At 39.2% G+C, this 23,197-nt stretch overlaps 1 protein-coding gene across 3 annotated transcripts in view; it reads left to right on the top strand.

Moving 5' to 3' along the window:
• Positions 1-23,197, top strand: part of ADAMTSL1 (ADAMTS like 1) — a 453,675-nt gene that overhangs the window by 264,488 nt on the left and 165,990 nt on the right. For all 3 annotated transcript variants that reach the window (XM_063914179.1, XM_063914180.1, XM_063914181.1), the window contains exons 8-13: positions 1,559-1,670; positions 3,020-3,158; positions 11,111-11,161; positions 14,662-14,866; positions 15,609-15,756; positions 20,899-20,983. In XM_063914179.1, coding sequence (XP_063770249.1) covers positions 1,559-1,670; positions 3,020-3,158; positions 11,111-11,161; positions 14,662-14,866; positions 15,609-15,756; positions 20,899-20,983 — 740 coding nt within the window. The remainder of the gene's footprint in view (positions 1-1,558; positions 1,671-3,019; positions 3,159-11,110; positions 11,162-14,661; positions 14,867-15,608; positions 15,757-20,898; positions 20,984-23,197) is intronic.

The following is a 23,197-nucleotide window of genomic DNA, read 5'->3' as shown; positions in this document are numbered from 1 at the left end:
ATTGGATCCAGAACGTGAATGCTATGCTGGCCATAGCCCCAATATATGCAGCACATGCAAGTGTAAAATGTTCTTGGCTCAACTTTGTTTGTTTTGTTAGAGGTTTTGTAGATGTCAATCTAGAGCACATACAAGCGCTGAGCTTCACAGAAATAACAGAAAAAGAAAACAAAACATTTCACATGACCCAGGAAAAAGAGCTTCTTACTCAACACTATCTAGGAGCTAGAAAAATAGGAGTGTGGAAGTGATTTCAGAATGGAAGGGCGAGGTAGATGTTTATTGAGCTTCCTGGTTTGCGTATGCATTTACAACTGAAATCAACAACAAAAATCCCAGCTTTTGTTGATCAATTTAATAACACTGAGAAAATGCTTCTGATAGTAAGAAAACAATACATTGACCATACTGTATAAATTATGTTAGCATTTATAGCACACCATAGCAAATAAGACATTTACAGTATTTTGGCACCAGTTTCTTAAACATACTAGCCTACTTTAAAAAAAGCATTACCGGGAGATCAGGAATATAACACATATGTTAGCGGTGCTGAAGAGGGCATGTACTGCTCTGTCTGAGAATTTACTTACATCCAACTGCAAATGAGCCCCAAAGCAATTACATATTTTTGACACATGTAAACTACTGTATCAGCACACTTCTTTGGGCACAAATGACCTGTAATTCATTGCACATCCTTGGGCACACAGCCGCTCATGTAGCTATCAGTGTGCTGGAAGTGGTGGTTGTTTTTGTTGTTGCACACATTAGGGTTTGTCAGCAATAATCTTATGGCAATGGTGAGTGTTGGACACACTATGTGCATGTGTGGGTGCTGTTTGCACATGTGCATCGACAAATCATCGATGGCTCCACCATTTATGGTTTCTTATTGTTGGTAGAAAAAACAATTGTTGATGGTCATCCCTAGCTCACATTCTTCTTCTTCTCCCCAATCCTTTGGTCTTTGGTGTGCTCAGAGTAATGATGTCATGACACATTACCACATCCAGCCCAGCCTTAGGGATATTGTAGACTCTTCCAGGAGTCAGAGAGAGCACCACTATTACAGAGATTTTCCATTCAGGGGGAGACAGCAAGTATGGTTTTAACTAAGATTTTCAATTATTTTCTATGTTCAACTCATTCAGTTTTAAGTACTGTAGCTTTCTGCTGTCACTTGTACATATATTATAAAGTTTAACCTGGTCAAATGCCTGAAAATTGTTAGGCAAACCTGATTGCACCTGATTTTTCAAGATAATTTCTTTGAACCTCATTGGATACATATTTACATCATCACTAAAGCAAATTGCTGGCTGCTGAATATGACTACACACCTCCAAAATGTACATGGATATTTAATATGGTTCCACTGTTATTTTCCTGGTGTTACTTATATGAATGGTTTATGCACTGCATATTATGTTATTTATTTACTAGAAGTACAAGTGACCATAAATAGTCACTCAAGTTCATGTGGGGTCCACAAACTGCTAATGCATATTGGTCCACAAATTCTATGTTCTAAGCTTGCTTTTGGTTACGTTTCCAGATACGTTACACTGGTGCTGCTGATAGTGTGGTGCAGTTCATTTTCTACCAGCCCATAATACATCGCTGGAGAGAAACAGATTTTTTCCCTTGCTCAGCATCATGTGGAGGAGGTAAGTAAGACACACAATCAGTGCTAATTCAACATTTTGATAAAATGTGTAATATTGTAATTTACATGCCTATTTTGTAGACCGTATGCATAATTACAGAAATCATCTGTGAATTGGCTACCAATTTGGCCACACATATGGGTGTCCATAGCCAAATCCATCTGTTCGATACGCAGCTGAGCCATAGAATTGCACTAGGACATATTTGTTCCATCGGCAGATGACCAGAGAAGCAAACAGCTGTCTTGAGATTGTATGTGTCTTTTATACTGTAACCTGCCTTTTTCTGGTAATTGCACATTGGTCAAATGTAGTGTTGTTACCGTCTATTTCTGCTGTTCTAGATTCATACAGGTAGTCACCTTGCTGTGATAATTTAGTGTCATGCTTTCAAGCAGGCGGGCCTATAATAAGAATTAAAAAGAAAAAATATATGTTTGTCAGCTGTATTAACAATGGGTGTTGTTTGAAAGTGGTAATATATACAACCTGAAAGTGGTAATATATATACGACCTGACCCGACCGTCTGACCTGTCTTAATCCTTTGGCTTTTCATGGATTTCCATTGGTTACTCTAATTTAATTGATATGTGTTAAAAACTAAAGCTGAACATGGAAAATGTAATTTAAGGGAATGGTAACGCAATCCGGCAGTCGGGATCACAACGACCAAAATGCAGACACCGGCATCTCAACATTCACAGTGGTTCCTGGTGAGTGTTTTATCCCTACTCCTAACCCACCCCTCCTGCAGCATAACCCTAACCGTCCCCTCTTGCAGACTAACTCTTACCCCCCCCCCCCCCCCCCCCCCCGCAGCCTACCTCCAACCCTCTCCTAGTACCTAACCCCAGCCTTAACCCTAGGCAAGGTACTTACCATCAGGATTCAGACCAATGGGATGCCACTGCCATTCTGTCCGTCAGGATCCCGACTGCCGGTTTATTAACTACATCCTGTATGTGAGACCATCAAAACATGCTGTAGAAATTCTGGAATTGATCAGTTTAGTTCTGACACCTTTCTCCAATTCTGGTAGCAGCATTGTAAGAAGTCTATACCTGTAAACAGCTGCCTGATTGATATGTTATGTGCATCAATAATGAGTATGGAACATAACTAACTCTATTGCAACCCTACAGCGGAACTGTATGTCAGGTAAAACAGAAAGCAGTTCATTATTTCTTGTAAGTTATATAAACAGATGTTCTGTAAACTGATAGTATCGTACACAGATCTCTGCCGGTAAATGGAGATCCCAGTTTCAAAATTTTATGTTTGACTAATAGACCAAATAATATATGTAACCCTGGAAAGTATGCTGACAATACACGTTCTCCAATTTTAGGTTACCAGCTAACGTCAGCAGAATGTTATGACATGAGGAGTGGACGGATAGTGGCTGATCAGTACTGCCATTACTATCCTGAAAACGTAAAGCCCAAACCCAGGCTTCAGGAGTGTAACATGGACCCATGCTTAGCCAGGTTTGCCACTTTTATATTATATGACTGCTACATTATTTTTTTTATTCATAAATAATACCCAATTATCATTCCTATACTAAACATGACAACAGCTTTGTTCTCAGTTTGTATTGTTCCTACATGTTGTGCAGGATTTAATGAAGTCCGAGTTTGGTGGCCGTGCAGGATGACGGGCGAACTCTGACTTTTTATTAAAGGGGCAATCATGTACAAGGCATGGTTAAGCCTTGCACATGATTCCCCATTTAAAAAAAACATCCGAGCATGACCGCCAAACTCAGACTTCTTTACATTCCTGCCCATATAAACTTGTAATCTATTGATCTGCTAAAGCTCATATTAAGTACAAGAAAACTATTTAAGTAAAACATTCATAGCCCCCACACCCATTACCTCTTATAAACACACACTAACTGACAATCACTGTGTGTCCAAATTCTCACTGCGACCACCATTGATAATCGCAATGCATGTACAGTACAAAGAATCACTCAACTGCGCAAACATTGGCATAGCATCCACCTCTGAATCAGTAGCCCTTCAGACATTGCTACATGCTATCAGCTATATCGTCCCCTTACAGGCCGGACTGCAAAAATGCTCAGGGATGCATTAGAGAAACACTGAGGACGCATAATTTTGTTACACCGCAAACTACCTTGTTTGCTCTTTGTATCAGATTTCCACAAGTTACTAAAAGAAGCACTACAGCAAAGCACAATCCATGCAGGGGGGAGAGGGGGGGGGGGTTACTGTTTGGGCTCTCAAAGGATTTATTTCTTTTCTTGTCTCTAAAGTGCTTTTGAGCCATCTTTTATTTTTGCTAATTGTTACCTCTCAGTGCTTGTTGATACAGACTGAATAGAATGCCCACCCATCACCATTTTCCTCACTTCCAGACAAACCAAGCTGCCATTATAATGAATGGCCCTGGCAGGTTGAGTGAGGCTAACCTTTCACTTTTTCACTCTAGTGTGCTAGAAGCATTTGTACACACTGATATTTGGACAAGCCATTAACTCATAAGTTTCCAGGAGCAGGCAGAAAGAGAACAATCAGCACTTGTAGCCTACAGCATCTCATTAGATCTCCCTCCCTTCTTCTACAATGTTTTCCCTCTCTTCAGTTTGTGCCGAAACATCTAACTCGTACCTTGATTAGGTTGCATGTTGCTGTGTGTTTCCTTGTAGCTTTTATTAAAGGGCATGCAGAATGTGGTTTTCCTGCCTGATGATGGAAACACACATAATTATATATTAATGAGAGGAGTTAAAGAATCCTATTACTGACATTATTTTCTCCTCCCCCTAAAGAAAGTTTTATGAAAGCGACTTATTGGATGATCATTAACAAGCTTCTCATTTATTCCAGCAAGCAAGCAAAGCATTGTTGGTTGGATAATCTGTTGAACATATGCTTGCCTGTCCCTTTAAATACAATGGTGGAGCTTTCTTAAATTTCTGTACAGTAGCTTTGTATGAAATCAGTCTGTAGAATTCAGTCTGGTGGCAGATAAATTACTATTGGCAATGTACTATAAGTTTGTATTTCATGGGACTACTGTGATTTCTGTTACATATGGTAACTGTGCAAGCTTGGAAATGCAAGTTAAAACAAGAGCCATTGGGAAAATGAGGGTGCTCAGAAAATATATAAAACACCATGATCTAGGGAAGACTTTAAAGGCTGTCTTTTGCTGCCATATTGTGCATGAGGACTGTTCCTCAGCCCCCAACAAGTGAGTTGTGGCTACATGTGTAATTTGCCCATTTACAATAGCTGAAAGAAGGATGTAAAGGGGGGAGGCATGAGTTTCCTGGGAGAAAGTGATTAGTGGGTGAGTTGCTTAAGGTTTGTTGTTTTTTTATTGCCTTGTAAATTACCAGCAGTGCGTCATTCTGCTTCTTGGTACAGAAAGTAAAGGCGTCATTCTGCATAAAAAAGAGAATGTACGGTGTTGGTATACGGATGGTACAACTTTATTGATTGATGCATCCAATTTCTCATAACAATGTATCATCTTAATCAGTTGTACCATCTAGAACCAGACACTGTTAGTAATACTGCTTTGCCAGTTATTTATATAGCACACATATATTCTGCAACACTTTACAGGGAATATCTGGACACCACTTCAGCCCACTCAAGCTTTCGAACTATATTCCTTACCACGTGAGTGCACACAAACTAAGGCTTAGATCTATCAAGCCTTGGAGAGTGATAAATTGCACGGTGATAAAGTACCAGCCAGTAAGCTTCTAACTGCCATGTTACAGGCTGTGTTACTGCCATGTTACTGCTTTGCCAGTTATTTATGTAGCAAACATATGTTCTGCAACACTTTACAGGGAATATCTGGACACTCACTTCAGCCCAGTCAAGCTTACGTTAGGAGCTGATTGGCAAGATACGTTAGGAGCTGATTGGCTGGTACTTTATCACCATGCAATTTATCACTCTCCAAGACGTGATGAATCTGGGCCTAAGGCCAGGCTCATTTTTGCTGGAAGCCAATTACCCTACCAGTATATTTTTGGAGTTTGTGAGGGAACTGGAGTACCCAGAGGAAATCCATGCAAGCACAGGGAGAATATACAACTCCACACAGTGGAAAACTGCAAAACTGTACTTAGTCTGTCATTGCCGGCTATGTACATTGTATCCACTTACAAAGTACTTAACACAGTTACTGTTTGTGGCAAAACTTGGTTTACCCTGCACCAGACTGGTTATAATTAAATGACTAAATCTCAAACAACCAACTAAACAGAAAAAATATATATCAAGCCCAAGTGGGCAGCTATTCTGACGTTGGAGGTGCTCCCAGGAATAGTGTACCAGATACAAAATGATTTGGTGGGTGTGGAAGAGCCCACATCTTACCAAATAAAAGAAATTCCTATATTTGGAGCACTCTTTTGATGATTAAATATGTGAAAAAGATGAAAACTGTCTATAATTAAAACTTAGCTTTTATTTATCCAATACTCAACTAAAATAAAATAACAGGGGTATATTAGATGTATCAATTACTTATTCCCCATTTAAACAGTGGTAAAAATATGAATAATTCAAAAAAGAGCAAATATCATCATCTTAAAATTATTTGTATATTTTGCTCAACAATGGATGATAAGAGAAATGATAGTAATCTATCAAACTTATCCAATGAACAGCAGTAATCACAGAAATTGATGACAAAAAATGATAGTAATCTATCAAAAATATCCTGTGAGCAGCAGAGATGATATTGGTGATATAATTAAATTACACCTTGCAGAAAAATACTGCTGTGCATGTGAGATCAGCTTCTCCCCATATTTCACAGAGTAAATCTGTGTTTTAACATCTCTTCCATGTTAAAGAGAAAGTAATATCCATGCCTGTTAGAGAATACATAGTTACAATTAAGTTTTACTGCAACATTCTGTCTCCAAAATGATTCATTTGTATCTTGAATGAAAAACTGACACATTAATGTTGTTTGTCAGGTATGTAACAAATGCAAGTAAAGAAAAAACAAGATTATGCTGGCATGGATAGTAGAAAATTAAATAGTGACACTCTAGTCTGCTAGTCCCATCTGCTGTCTAACCTCATCCATGAGCGGAGGAAAGATGAGAGTAGGACCGTCGACTGCGTCACGGAAAAAAGATAGAACTGGCACACTGGCTAGAGACCCCAACGTGGTGTTAGATGGCCTAAGGCCAGGCTCATTTTTGCTGGAAGCCAATTACCCTACCAGTATATTTTTGGAGTTTGTGAGGGAACTGGAGTACCCAGAGGAAATCCATGCAAGCACAGGGAGAATATACAACTCCACACAGTGGAAAACTGCAAAACTGTACTTAGTCTGTCATTGCCGGCTATGTACATTGTATCCACTTACAAAGTACTTAACACAGTTACTGTTTATAAGCAGGCTCAAGGTCAGATGAATTCTGTCTCCCGGCCATGGTCTGTGTTTAGCATCTGTACACTATCAAGCGTTATCAGACTGTACAATCTCTTCTGTTGCCAGTCATGTTACCTCCCCTTAGGGTAGAAACTGCTTTACCAAATGCCAGATCACTTGGACAGTTTCCTGGCTTGGAAAAGGCCTTATACTATCTCTATGATAACCAGCATGGAGCGCAGAGCGAGTTGTATCACTTTTTAATTCATATCAAAGTAACTGCAGTGGCCTTATGTTTTTCTAATAGCCCAAGAGATGACTTTTTGCAGAAAAAGGAGTCTATTATGTGGATTTTTATCAGGGTCTGGTCCTTAAGCGATGAATAAATACATATTATCAGAAGAACAAGTATTACAGATTTTCTCATTAAATCTCAGAGGTCTTTTCAGTTCATCCAGAAGTTGGCGGCTATAACAGGATGTTACCAGCCGTCTTTCCTCTTAGCCTGTCACCACCTTTTGCTCATGCAATTCATTTGATTAGGTTTATAGTACAATGAGTACTGAACCACTACCTGTGCTATTACAAGCAGCATCGTTCTAAACAGATTACGTTCATATGCTGATTAAAGGATCTGAGCTACAATTCTACAATTTGAAATTATGTATTATATACATTTTTTATTTTATATTTTTTCATTGTATCTGAACTATAATCTATGATTTGTTTATTCATTAAACTACCCAAATATGACATTTATTTAGTTTTGACATGTATTTGACCAAGACTAAAGCACCTGTTGTACTGTATTCATTCTTTGAAACTGGGTACACACAGGCAGGTTTGGAACGTATGCAGTGTGGATGGTGTAATGGTTAGCATTACTGCCTCACAGCACTGAGGTCATGGGTTTGATTCCCAAAATGGCCCTAAATCAGATTAGTCATGCCCCTTTATATGCCAGCCTCAGAGCCCACTCAGTCATACCCCTTTATATGCCAGTGTCAATGCACCCTCAGTCATGCACCTTTAAATGTCATTCTCAAAACCCATCAGTCATGCCCCTTTATGTGCCAGCCTCAGAGATCCCTCAGTCAACCCATTTATAAGCTCAGAGTGCCCTCTTGCCCTTAAATACCAGCATAGAGTCCCCCTCACCAAGACTTACCTTCAGCAATGTTCAACAATTTGGCTATTGTTGCATCTTTCTGCCTGGCTCCCATTAATCCATCTATGGCTGTCCCTTGGATGATTAGAGTAGAATCACACCTGTGGAGTACTCACAGGAGGAGGCTTTGGCATAGACTGAAGGTGTTGCAACAGAGAGGGCAGGACAGGCAACAAAGTTTCTGGGCCACAATGCCAATTTTCACACACTGCTTCTGGACTCTAGACAGAGGGGTGCGGAGGAATCTGGACTGGGACAAATTTTAGCAGGGAGTGGACCACATCTATACTGTAGTAGTACTATTATTATTATTATTATTATTATTATTATTATTAACAGTTTCTTATATAGCGCAGTAAATTCCATTGCGCTTTACAACTGGACACAATTAGAAGACAAAACTGGGTAAAAACAAACAGTCCTAGAGGTAGGAGGGCCCTGCTCGCTGTAGGCAATAGTTTGGTCACTCCTGATCTAAACAGCAACAGCAAAGAACAGTTATTGGTGTGGGAAGATTGTGGTATCAGTATTGTGTCTTTACTGTCTATGAACCAATGTTCATACATTACATCTAAATTGCTGTATATATTTTAAAACTATATATGCATTTAAAAATGTTTGCTTTGCTACTGCATTAATTATTCAATTAGTTTTTATGAAAAGCAAATCTATTATAGATATGCTGCTTTTATGTAGTAATAATAATGAGGTGTGTTGAGCCACAGAGTCAATAGTGTAAAAAAATTCACGCCAATTAAACAGAAAAAGTGTTGGCAAAGAACTGTTAGTTGTATTGCTGTTAGTCCTTTGCACACCCGTTAGAAACAGTTACAAATGGTATGTTCAAAACACTTTATACACCCCACATCTGAGGTATTAACAGCTGCCAACGGGGAGGTTACCAGACACAGAACAACTATGGGGTGTATTCAATACCTGTCGGAAACTGCTGTCTTGTTGGAAAGACGTCAGTTTCCGATAGGTTTAGGTCGGAAGGGGTTCCGACCTGTTCAATGCCGGGCCATTTTTTCCGACAAGTCGGGAATTCCCGACTTGTCAGAAACCACGTAGGTTGTCGGATTAGCCGCGGATTCATGTGTTCTGCGGCCAAATCCAACAGATTTGGCGGGAGGGAGACAGAGGCGGCGGTATAGGCATAAGGCTGACCCGGGGGGGGGGGGGATACCAGAGCAGGCCAGGGCTGGGGTGGCGGCATGGGAGGGGTGTTGGGGAAGAGTGGGCTGTCATTGAATACTGCTTTGGTGGATACTTACCGACAATGCTTGTCTGAAAGGATCCGACAAGCATTGAATATACCCCTATGTCTAATAGTTTGGACCTGGTAGTGTATATTGATAAAAAAAATTCAATATGTGGAATTCATTTACAGTCTAAAAACTAAGCGACTTAGCTTTAATATCTTATATAATAAAAGGCTAATGCTGCTTCTCACCTCTATGGGGGGAATTCAAGTGTTTTGTGTACTGGCTGCCACTAGATGGAGCTCGCCGGCGCTGACATTACTATTATGTTGTTCCGTCATTTTGACAGATATAGGCCCTGATTCAGCATGAGTTGTAGTTTTGCGGGAATTCGCAAAACTACAACTCCTCTCTCCAGCATGAAGGGGGTCACCCAGCACAGGGCAAGACTGCTCCACATGCCAGGTCATCCCCCTGTGCTAAAATGCAATTGCATCGCTAAACAGTATCACGCAGTCACCACGGCCCACCCTGCAAGTGGTCCGGACATGACTCCATTGTCCAGACTGCGTCCCCCCTTGAACACCGCCACAACGCCCCCGTTAAATGTATTGGAGCTCTATATTACACTAACATTAATAATAATAGCTCTGTAAAAATCTTATATGACAACTAGTGTTTTCCTGCGCCTTCTCTCGCATGGATGCTGATTGTTCAGTGGCACTAATCTTAAAAAGCCAAAAGTGCCATCTAATATTGTTATGTATATGTTATATTGTACACATTGATCACAAAATGTCTTTGTAAGCAATATTTGCAGTTTTTCCTTCAGGGATTAACACAAAAAGATGCTTGGGGCTACTAACTAGTGAGCAAGCCATGCCTATGGGAGAAGCAGCTGGTCCTGAGATCTATGCCTGCAGACCTGACTGTTTGCTTCTGTTACTTGTTGATTGTCATAGTGAAGCAAACGCTTACAGGAAACTGCAGGTGCTTGAATTGAAAGGGAAATTGTTGGGGATAAGGGGTATACCAGGTATAAACACAGTCTCACCTGTGCCACATCCCGTTAGAATCTCTGCCTCAGTTATGTTCCTCTGCAGAGCAATCACTTTTAAGTGGAGTTCTGTTGCATAAATTGGGTGCACTGCTGTGCGCTGGAAGTCTAGCTGCTCTACGTGAGTTCAAAAATTCCATACATATAGTCATTTTGGACTTGAGGAGCCTGCACACTGCAGGCTACGAGTGTCAAACGTCTGGTTTTTCCTTTATTGCTCCTCTCCCTGATGTCACATCGAGATCTTACATACCTCAGTTTCTTTCTAGGTCACTAAGCTATACAGTATTGAAAACACTATCTAAATTCATCCAGTAGTTTTTGTGTGATGCAGAAACGAACAAACAGACATACAAAAATGCTGATGTTTTTTTTGTCTCCATGTTTCATGAACTGTCCCTAAAAGTATATTTCTCCAAACAATTTGCTATGTACAGACCCCCTTACAGTTTTATTATACTATATGTATAGATGATCTTATTTTTTATTTTTTTGTAACACATTTAGCATTGTGTAATGACAGCATAGCCTACATGGTCACACAGCTGCAAATGATTATTGTGTTAATCGGGATTCATATTTATATTGTTTATGACTATGCTGATGTTTTGTTTGTTTTTCATCTTGCAGTGATGGTTACAAGCAAATAATGCCCTATGATCTCTATCACCCCCTTCCCAGGTGAGTTTAAATTCTGCAACAGCAGTACTTTTAAAAAAACACAAATGTAAGCACAACGGAATATGCTAACACTAGTAAGTCAGCTATATAAAATAACTGTGATTTTTATAAGCACAATGGCAATAGAAAGATTTTACCTCACATGGCAATCTTCACATTTTGTTTTCTTAAATTGCAGTAATTCAGGAATTATTACTACTAATCAACACAAAATATGCTGTAATATCAAATGAAAAACAAGTGTAATGTTTTCTCCTAGCAACAAACAACAAATTACTGATTATAGTAATTTTTGCTAAAATACAACTGAATAAAGCATGGTGCAATCTTTTGTTTTCAGAGGCCACATAATAATGTACAGGGTCGGACTGGCCCACAGGGGTACCAGGGAAACCACCGGTAGGCCCCACTGCCTGAGTGCCCACTCCTTCCTCTAGGGATCAGGTTCCAGACTGTGCACTTATACATGGTAGATATGTTGCATTACACAGCACACGGCTATTGTGCATTTCAAGCCTATGTAGAGGCTGGCCACTTACCCTTTGTAGGCTGGTCACACCCCTAAGTATGGGCCCCTATCACTACATTCCCCCGGTGGGCCCTTCATACTCCAGTCCGACACTGATAATGTATGTGTACCTGTGTGCAGTTACATTTGTGTAAGGGATTCAATTGATTTTAAATTGTATCTGTGCATTTCTTAAGAACGTCCTCATGAAGATCAAAGGACATTTGTAGCAAATCCATGAGAAGTTTATAGAAAAGCGCTAATCAGGAAATTAATATATATAAAGACACTCTCTATACCCCACACTATTGTCAAGTCTATAAGAAAAATAATAAAATATGGCACAAATGTGAATTAGTTTAGTCTATAACATCCTCCAAAACAGTGCATCCGTGTGAAAAGAGGACTGTTAGGGAAGTCACCAAGAGGCCTATGGGAATTATCTTGTTAAAATCTTTAACAGTGGAGGCAAGTAAATCTGTTCATAGCACAGCAATAGGTCGGGCAACTCACATGTTCACATTACACTTTATAGGGAGAATGTAAAAAAATATTATTACAAGAAAAGCTCACATGAACTGTTAACATAAGCTTGATAGAAAAGCATGTGGGAGACCAAAATACCAAGCGGATACATTTCATTATACAAATAAGATTGTGCCTTTTGAACATGGATGGTAAGAGAAACCTCTGACTTCTATAATTGGGTGATCTTAGTAAATGATACTGTGATTCATGAGCATTTCACATACTCAATATACACCCATTACACCACCTTTGTTTACCATTCGAAATTATCTAAGGGGTCTATTTACTAAGCCTTGGATGGAGATAAAGTCGCTGGAGATAAAGTACCCGCCAATCGTCTCCTAACTGTCATTTTTCAAACACAGCCTGTGGCATAGTAGTTAGGAGCCGATTGGCTGGGACTTTATCTCCAGGGACTTTATCTCCAGCGACTTTATCTCCAAGGCTTAGTAAATAGACCCCTACGTCTTAGTGGAGCAAGGAGCCTTTGGTATTTCAACATATGGTACAAGACACCTAATTTGACAAGACACCATGGGCAAATGCAGGATTTCTAGACTAGAGTTTCCAAAAGCAAGTGTGGGAGGGGGGGGGAGTGGTAAAAGAAACTAGCACTGACCTGCTGGACATATATGTACATGTTGGTCTTTTCATACACTGGATAGTGTATGGAATAGAGTACAGTATTAATAACACTATAAATGATATAGGCCAGTGTTTCCCAACCTCAGTCCTCAAGACACACTATGTTTTAGCGATTTGCTTGCTTGAGCACAGATGGTTAATATAACTGGGCTGTTAGTGTGCCTTGAGAACCGTGGTTGAGAATCTCTGGTGTAGGTTGTACCAAACATATATAACTAATATAAACATAAGTGGTTATGAAAAGGTTAAAATTAACATAATAAATAAACAAACAAACAAACATACATACATACATACATAATATAACCAATAGAAGACAGAACTGGACTTTCTGTCTCTTCTTCCTGGCAGTTTATCTCTGGTCCATTGCACTGATTGAGCAGATCTCACTTGGTAGAAGTCAGTATGTGCTTGCGATGCCGACCTAGCCCCTGTCGCATAGTGATAATCGGGCATAGCCCGAATCTCACCGTGTGTACACCTTTACACTGTACATAGTGTAAGTGTAATAAAGTATACTACTAATTATGTTTTAGTGTTTTGATTAAGGTAAGTCTATAAAAAACATGTTTCCACATATTTATTTACCTCTTCTGTGGCTAGGTCATTACATTTGATTACCTTGTAAAACAGCAAATTATTGTTCTGTCAAGTTTTATCCTTTGCTAACTGTAAGAGATAACTCCTACTCTGCTGCCATGGACTATAAATCATGACGTGTATGGTTCAAAGCATCAGTAATCATGAAAGAGTTAAATAGAAGCTGTTACACAGTAGAAGTGAGGAGCAGTATTTGAAGTAACATGATTCCTACATTGCTCCTGCTTCTGAAATCATTTTTAATGACCTAAGCTTCCAGCCTGGCTTCTCATGAGTGTAAAAATATTAGTTTTACATCTCATCTTACAGGCCGAAAGTCAGGGCTTCCTTAATGATCTAAAGAGAGTCCCCAACCAGCTCCCTTGGAACCGGATGCTTGCCATTGTTCATTTGGAAACAAGCTTAAAAATATATACAGTAGCACAGATTTTCTCAGTTCACGTGTCACTTTTTTTCCTTTCTTTTTCATAGTGTATTATAAATGTTCTTGTAGAATCTATACCGATATAAGGCACTACATATACCCAATACAGCATCACATTTTGATTACATTCTTTACAGATGTAGCACATACTTAGGTGACTGGACATGATAATACAATTATTTTCAATGTAACTGTTTATGTTTTAAATTTCATCTTGCACATCATATCGGTAGCTATTGAGATCTGCACAAAGTAACAAAAGCAGGGATAGTATTCTGGTACCTTAGGCGGGATGCAGTTAATTTCCAGCAGTTGGGAATCCCGACTGCTGACAATACCGACAGCCGGAATCCCGACTCACAGGGGCTATTCCCACTCGTGGGTGTCCACGAGACCCATAGCCGCCGAGCCCCGCAAGGGGACTCTTTGCAATTGTCCTGCTGCTGGCATACTGACGGCCGGGATGCCCTTGCCAGTATACTGTCAGCCGGCATCCTGACCGTCGGTAAATCACACTGAACCCCATTAGGCATACATGCCTTTTTTCATCGGAAAGTCGGGGAGACTCATGAGTTTTGGGGAGTTTTCTCATAAGAGTAGACCAATTACGTGATTGACTGTAAGTCTCCCGGATGGGACCATTGAAAAGTCAGCAGGTATGACAATAGGGTAATGTTATAAACAATGGAAAGTGCCAGTGACAAAGTGTAAAATCCTGTGACACTCTTTGGAAATAATTGGAGAACTTGGCTTATTCTCTTGCTGATGCAGGCTCTTATTCTGTTTCTTGCTTAGATGGGAAAATACTCCCTGGACGGCTTGCTCCTCATCTTGTGGTGGAGGGATTCAAAGCCGGACTGTGTCCTGTGTGGAGGAGGACATGCAGGGACAGATTAGCACTGTGGAGGAATGGAAATGTATGTACACTCCAAAGATGCCCTTAGTCCATCCTTGCAATATTTTTGATTGTCCTAAATGGTTGGCTCAGGAATGGTCTCCGGTGAGTTGCTTAAACTATAATGATCTTTCAGTATGTGAGTTCAATATGTGTTTGCCTAGAGCCAGATCCCTTTTTCCTTCATCTCCGGCCTGTCTGTGCATGCCTTTTCCTGAAGAGGGTTAGCATACCTCCCAAAATCCCAATTTCAGCTGGGCTTTCCCACAGGTGGGACAGAGTATTTCAGAATTAGAGTATACTACTTTTCTTATGTGAGGGGAATCAAGGCAAGCAGTAATCCGTAGGCTGAGAATTGAAGAAGACAGATACCCCGTAACAGCAGAGAATACAGGTTACCATTACATTGATGCTGGAGAATTGTGGCGTCAAAGTCGCCACTGTGGAAAGCAAGATTTATAATATAACTTATTTTATATAGTAAATAACATTTCTCAAAACAAAAGTGAAAGTAAGAAATTGAATATGTATGTACAAAAGGGAACAAGGAGTAACACAATTTGTGTTTTATACAACCCAAGGGTGCAGTGCTGTTTCTGATGGGTGGTCATGTTGAGCCTAATGATAGATAGATAGACAGACAGACAGACAGATAGACAGACAGACCACTCTGGGGTGTGATACAGTTCTCCGAGATATGTAGTCACTACAAGCTGTGAGTATAAATGTGCAATGGTGGTGGCTGTCCATTTCTTCTTCTGCCCATTTCTCTGCTATATGAATTGCCCACTATAAGTGTAAGTTTAAAACTGAAATTTAGGTAATTCCTTATCCATCTGTTTTCCAGTGCACTGTTACTTGTGGCCATGGGCTGAGGTACCGAGTAGTTCTCTGCATTGATCACAGAGGTATACATACAGGCGGCTGTAGTCCTAAAACAAAACCTCACATTAAGGAGGAATGTACAGTACACATACCTTGCTACAAGATGAAAGGTAAGCTGATTTTGTTTCGCTGTTTGTTATTCATAGGGAAATTATATTTTTCCTTGATCACCCAAAATATTGGATGTGATGACCTTTATTTATTTTCTCTTTCTCTCATCTCAAATAATGATGAAGTACAGTAACAACAAATTTGTTTATGTAAATTTATATAGAAACAACCCCTCTCTCGCATTGTATTCATCTATTATGTATGCATTAATGATGTCCATCTTGCACAGGCAAAGTTGGTGACTTGACATTAATGGCGTGTACACACAGTGCGATGTGCTGTACAGCCCGACATTGACTAGTCGATGTGGCCAGAGCCTGGCACCACCGATATAGTCAATGTTGGGCTGCCTGCACAGTCTATTTTTCCCCGCATCGGCATCGCAAGGACTATACAAACAGTGTGATATGCACTACATTTTCTTACGATTTTCACTACATAGTCAAAATCGTTAGAAAAATCGCACCACGTGTACACACCTTTACACTCCCCCTGCTGCCAGGACACCATACACAATATATGTACCTCTGCCCACAATAGATATTATACACAATAGTGTATCAGCAGCCCGTACATTGGGGACATTGAGAGTCAGGTTCTCCAGACTTGGAGCAGCACCAGCTGGGCCTCCGAGAGACTTGCGAGGGAGATATGGGAAGGTGGGGGAAGGAAAATAAACCCGACAGCAACATAAACAATAGCTAACGACCTGGCAAATGATGAATCCAAAATACTACTAGTTTAATATAAGTTGATAAATACATTAAGCACTATACAATATACTGAATCAGACTATCCGTAGAATAACACTTTATACTAAATTGTTCTGTACTGGAAGAAAAAAATAAATAAATAAAAATGTTAATTTATTGGCAGATAGCTGATACCCAGTGGATGGAGACCTCCTCTTTAGTTAGTAAATAACCATTGATTTAATTTAAATAGAAAAACAAGCCTTCACTAATTACAGTGTGGTTAAGAATCAAATACAGGTATGTCTCTCATGTGCTATGCTTGAAAATTAAATTAGAGATGGTTTAAAGGCAATATTTATGTGGATTGCCATTAAGGTATTACATTTTTGCCTATGTTTATACATTTCTACCGGGGTGAATGCCTAATTGTATTATCAGCCTAAAACACAACAGGAAAATATCCTGGGAACTGGAATTTTCCACATTATTCGTAATGGAGATCTAGAATCTGATCTGCTTACATAACTCCAGTCATTCTCATTCTGTTAGAAACAGTTGTTTTTGGTTAATGCACAATGAATCCACACCTCTTTTATGGGTCACCAGTTTTACATTAGTGTGGGTGGGTGAGACATTCATTCGGTTATATTCTACAGAATCTTTCCGTTCGTTGTTTATTTTGAGCACAATAGAAGTATACCAAATGACAAAGTTGTTTTTTGGCAAGTCCACTAAAACATGGACTACACAAAAGCAAATTCATTTTGAGGTGTACAGATAAATCCTTAGTATGCCCTTTTGCATCATCTAGGAACATTGTTGAAGTAGGCTTGTCATTTCGCAGAAGAAGGGGTAAATTTACTAAGGTGTAAGTTCTTTAGAAGTGGAGATGTTGCCCATAACAACCAATCAGATTATACTTAACATTTATCTAACTGCTTCTAAAAGATAGCTAGAATCTGATTGGTTGCTATGGGCAACATCTCCACTTCTAAAAAAAACTCACACCTTAGTAAATATACCCCAAAGACTTATTTATTTATATTTATACTTAGCGATGAATTATTTTATGCTACATAAAAAGCTACAAAGGTCTACACGGTGAAAAATTGATTTGTACGTTAAACAGCTACAAAGCATCACAGATCTTGTATTTTGTGTCCAACTGTCCAATCAGCTGTGACTAGGGTTGCCACCTCATGGATCATAGATTCCTGGAGATCCACCCCCCCCCCCCCCAATCCCAACCCCCCGGGCGCACCCCCCCCCCTTCCCACGCTGCACCAAGCAGTGTTCATGTAGATTAAATGATGTACCATATTTATAAAATATTTTATGTACAAACAATCTAAATGAAACAGTGTATCTATATAAATAGGAATATAGTAGTCGCCACTTGGATAAATTACAGGCATTTGGTGCCTTAAAACTAGATTGTGTGAAAGAGGGAAGAACCATGGAAGTGTAAGTGTTGCACACCCTAAAACAATATCGAGCTTCACCAGGTTAAACAAACAAATGCACTACTAAAAGGTGTCTGTTAGTAATTAAAAAATATACATATATCTGTATATAACTTGAGCCTCTATTTGTTTCATGCATGCTCATTATATTATAAATATATGTGTGATATGCCTGTCAGCTCTCGTTGCTCTTCTCACATGAGCCGGGCTGGCGTTACTTCACCACCGCAGCCCGGGGAAACGTTGAGGAAGAGCTGCCGATGGCAGCGTCATGTCAGCTTCGGCTCAGTCTGTGGTCCGCAGGCGCAGCCCGGGTAAATGCTGAAGAAGAGCTGCCGATGGCAGCATCACGGCAGCTTCGGCTTAGTCTGCAGTCCGCAGGCGCAGCCCAGGGAAACACTGAGGAAGAGCTGCAGATAGCAGCGTCCTTGCAGCTTCGTCTCAGTCTGGGCTGAACACAGTCTCACGAGATTTGATGTCATCATCTCGCGAGACAGTCACTGTAGTTCACTGAGTTCCTCGGCTGCCAAGGAGCACTACTGGTGCTCCCAGGGTCCCCTTATTCCTGGAGAATCCAGGAATCCGGGTGACGGGAAAAACCTCCTGGAGGGTTGCCACCAAATCCTGGAGAATCCAGGAAATCAGGGAGCGGTGGCAGCCCTAGCTGTGACCTGAAGCACAATGTTTGCATTGTTCTCATTTAAGAGATGCAGATTACTGAGAATACACATAATAGGGATATTTAGGGGTAAGTTGTGAATAGTATTATGAATAGTGTGATTAGATGCTCCCATGGTTCATGGAGTTTGAGTAAATACAGTTTAGAATAATATTGTAAATTATTTATATATTGTAGGGTCTGTAAAATGAAACATGGTGTAAGACCCAATTATACAATTATAGTCAAAGTTAACACCAAATGAGTAAATAGTGGGGGTAGTAATTATTGTTATTGTCACAATAAGTACTATACCTAAACTGATTTTCGTTAGTTACTAACAATTAATGTCTCATTGAATATCTTTTGGCCAGAAGCTCTCAAACATAAATAACCATAGAAGTGTAGGCACTCCCAACTAACGTATGAAATAAAAAACACTTTTCAAGGTCCAAAACAGCTGTATCCCTTCTTATTCTTTATCAAGGGACACAGAATAGTTTTGGACGTTGCAGAACTTTATCACAGAAGTAAGATGGGATTGCCTACACTCTTTTTTGTTTATATTGGTTATATTTATTGGAGTTTTGTTGTTGCAATAACAGTATTAGATAAAAAGAAGGGCAACACTATCAGGAGGACTTGGATGGGCTTCTTTTTTTATAACTTCAAAACATATGCCCTTATTTATCAATGAGTGATAAATTTCACTGTGAGTGAATAATTGCACAAGCCAATCAGCTCCTAACTGTAATTTTTCAAACACAGCCTGTGACATGGAAGTTAAGAGCTGATTGGCTGGTGCAATGTATCACTCACAGTGAAATTTATCACTCATTGATAAATAAGGGTAATAGAGCGTAATAGAAAAATAAAATTAGTGGAAACATAAAGCAGCCTCTTACCCTGAGAGGAGCAAGTCTAAGGACCTGACAGTCCTCAAGTATCTGCCAACACCCATATCTATTCTATGTATTTTATTTTTCTTCACCTTATGTTACAAATGTTGATTGAAAACAATTTACATACCTTTAAATTTAGCTGTTCCCACTCAAGTCCAGTGTGGTTGCAGTTTATAACAACATACATATGACAAGGAGAACGACAACAAGAACAATAAAACCCATAGCCATATGTCAGGAAATGGTGGAAACAACATTTTCCCAAAGCATTGGATCAGGATCAGTCAACCTTGTTAGCTAACAAATTCCTTGCATTGATATCACTACCTTGGGAGGAAAAATCTAAGAAATATTTTTGCCTAATTGAGAAAAAAAGATGAAATTAATTGGGGAATACTGCAGTGTGTTTGACATTTTGTGTCCTGCTTTTCATCAGTAATATCTAAACAAAATATGTTCTTCATTCTTTAAGTGCAGCTCGGTCGATGAGCTGATAAGACAGGTTTTGGGCCTTAGTGGAATACCAAGTGGCTTCTGTTAAATATTTTCAGGCCCGGGTTTCATCTGAACAGCTCAACTTCACTTCACTTCCTTTCTGTAATGTTTTAAGCAACATCTTGATTATCTTCACAGACACCATCTTGTGTCTTATATTACTTCTGTAAAGCTTCTTCATAACTTTTGGGCCCAGTTATTTTTATAGCTTTTCTCTTATACCTCAACATGGCCAGTTCTTGCTTTCAGGTAGCTTATCTCTTTAACATGTGTTTGCGAGGACAGGAGATTCCCTGTATTAAACTGTACGTGCTGTTTGAAGCAGAGGAAATTATATTACCTTTTCAACAACTTGGCCAGCTGTAATACAATCACTGTTTGCCATCATTTATGCGTTCCTGCTGTACTGCATATTAAAAATTACCGTGTTCTGTTTAAGGTTCCAGCTTTGGAACTAATAATGTGCGTAGTTATAAAAATATCACATCTTGTTATAGTCTTTTGCTGCTGATCTGGTTGCGATTAGTGTATATGTGTGCTTCTTTATAGAGCACTTTATGCAGTAATCATCTGTGATTATTGCATCTCTGCATAAAGTATTCATCAATTTCCTACTACCTCCTAAACTGCCATCATGTCAAAACTGTGGTTGCTAAACAATGTACAATGGACACATAATTGGGGGTTTTCAGGAAATGGAGTTATAATAGCCATTTCTAAGTCATTTATGTCCATTGATTGGGATAGCAGCCATTGTCTGACCATGACATACGTAACAGGAGCCTAAAAAAATGGCAAACTTTTTTTTTGCTTTACTGTAGTCATTGTGTTTCTATTTTAAGGAGTGAGACTGTTTTCCAGGGCTAGAACTTTTATAGGATGTGATTTGGAGTGCCTAAATCGCACTATTTTCTTTTTTATCCAACAGAAAAGCTGCCTGTGGAAGCCAAGCTGCCATGGTATAAACAAGCACAGGAGTTAGAAGAGGCAACGGCTGTATCTGAAGAGCCTTCGTAAGTTTTAATATGCTAACATTAGTTATAGTTTTTTTCTTAAATAAATACTGCTCTTAAAAAGTTCTTTCTTTTTTTCTATAGTTTTTTTTATCATTATTTGTGGAAGTGTCCCATTGAAAATGACCAGTTATGAAGCAATGTCGCCTTAATCCCTTTCTATATTTTTTTTTCCTTTGCGGGGGGGGGGGGCACGACTATATTTTTCCAATCTAAATCTTCCCTCTAGTCAGTCCATCTTCTGCTATTGGTGGGATAATGCTTAGAGCTGGCTTCTTCAGGAGTCTTCGTTTTGACTAACACTTGCTGTATGTCCACTCCTGTTGAGATTCACCTTGGGAGACTGAATGAGTCCATAGACAAGTGCTTGGAAGACATTGCCACAATGACTATATGTATTATTGAAATTTTGTTGAAATTGTGACGTAGCATCCCTTTCAGCACAAGATATAATTTATAACTTACATAAATCTATAAATGAAAACTAAAATGGAAATTTATTTTATCAAATTATAATATACAATTACAAATAATTGCATTTTGTTTCTATACCATTTACATTGTTTTTTAATATTTTTGTCTGCTTTGATACTATAAACCACACAATTTGTAAAAAAAAAAATAAAGAAAATACAAAATTATTCAGATTCAGCAACAATACAGTACGGAGTTAAAGTGTACACATATAGAGAATACAAATTTAAAAATAAGCAAAAGAAGCCACATAAACCATACTATATTTTTACCATCCCCAGCTACAATTGTTAATCCACTATCATGTGCATCAATTGTTCCTCAGACATCTTGTAAGATCATTTGGACAGAAACATCCTTACCTTATGTTCTATGTACAGTAAATGTATTTTATTTATTTATATTATAATCTCCTCAATCTGCAGTACTACATAATTTACTGATGCTTTGTAAATAAAGCATGATAATAATAATAATAATAATAATTAATAAACTGTATATGCACAAAACAATCCGATTTATATGTATGAGGATTATTGTACATTAGCAATGCACAATTTCCCTGTAAGTAGCACAATGTGAGTTGTCAACTTTGTCAGATTATAACATATATAACATTTGCTATATACACAAGTAGAATTTATAAGTCATGAAATATATACCATTGAGCTTTCCTGATACATATCATTTTTTATATCTTTATTATACTTATGGCGGGATGTACTAAGCATCGCATCCGCGATGCAGTACATCCCGCCACTTACTGCACTGATACTAATTGCATATACTGTATACTTACATATGCAATTAGTATCGCAAAGGACATCATTCCTGATAAGAGCTGCCCTTGTGATGTCGGGACTTCTTGATTAAGGACCCAGGAGATCTTCTGAGCATGCACAGGGGGTCAAGGGGGGTGCTAGGAGGGATCCCTCTCAGGGGAAAATGCGGAGAGAAGCCCAAGCCAAGCTGGATTACCCATCGCATCCAAGCCTCGGAATGCATCACATTCCGGAGTTTAGTACATATGGGAAATGTGGCCAAAGTCCGAAAACAGGAATGTTCGTGGTTTTGGACACATTTTTCCTTTAATACATCCTGCCCATAATCTCGTCCATATATTTTTGCTTTGACACGTTACTTGCTGTCCAGCTGCAGCAAGAGCACTGTATAATTTAGCATTGTTTGACCTTTCTGCTGGAGTAACGGTATTCTATTCCAACTTCCTCTCTTTCACTTCACATAGGGGTAAATGTAATAGGGTGCGAGAAGCCGGAGGTGCAGGAGTTTGTGTGAGAATGGTCGTATTTTTAAAGTGGCAATCATTTACAAGGCAAAACCTACCTGGTTTTGCCCTGTAAATGATTGCTGTTTTAAAAAACATACGGACATTCTCACACAATTTTCCGCGCCTCCAATTCTCGCACCCTATTACATTTACCCCATAGTCCATTTCAGATTCTGAATCCAACGCCACTGATACCCGTCTGTCTTTTCATGTACAAAAAAAGGACCATAATGGAAAAAAAGAGGCATGAATTTGATTTGTGAGCTATGATAAAGTAGGCTGATTTTGCAGGTAATTATTCAGGTACCGTTTTTTGGAAAGTCATTGAAAGGAAATAATGCTAAAATACTCAGCACTGAAACCACAGTGTGTCTGGTAGTAGGAACGCTACTATTAAAATGTAGCTTATGTCTTTTTCCTTTTGCAGCATGATTAATGGGCACCGTTTACAA

This window comes from Pseudophryne corroboree, chromosome 1, assembly GCF_028390025.1.
Source record: "Pseudophryne corroboree isolate aPseCor3 chromosome 1, aPseCor3.hap2, whole genome shotgun sequence".
NCBI classification, from domain to species: Eukaryota; Metazoa; Chordata; class Amphibia; order Anura; family Myobatrachidae; genus Pseudophryne; species Pseudophryne corroboree.
The sequence above is the reverse complement of the archived record's forward strand: the minus strand, read 5'-3'. Positions and strand labels throughout refer to the sequence as shown.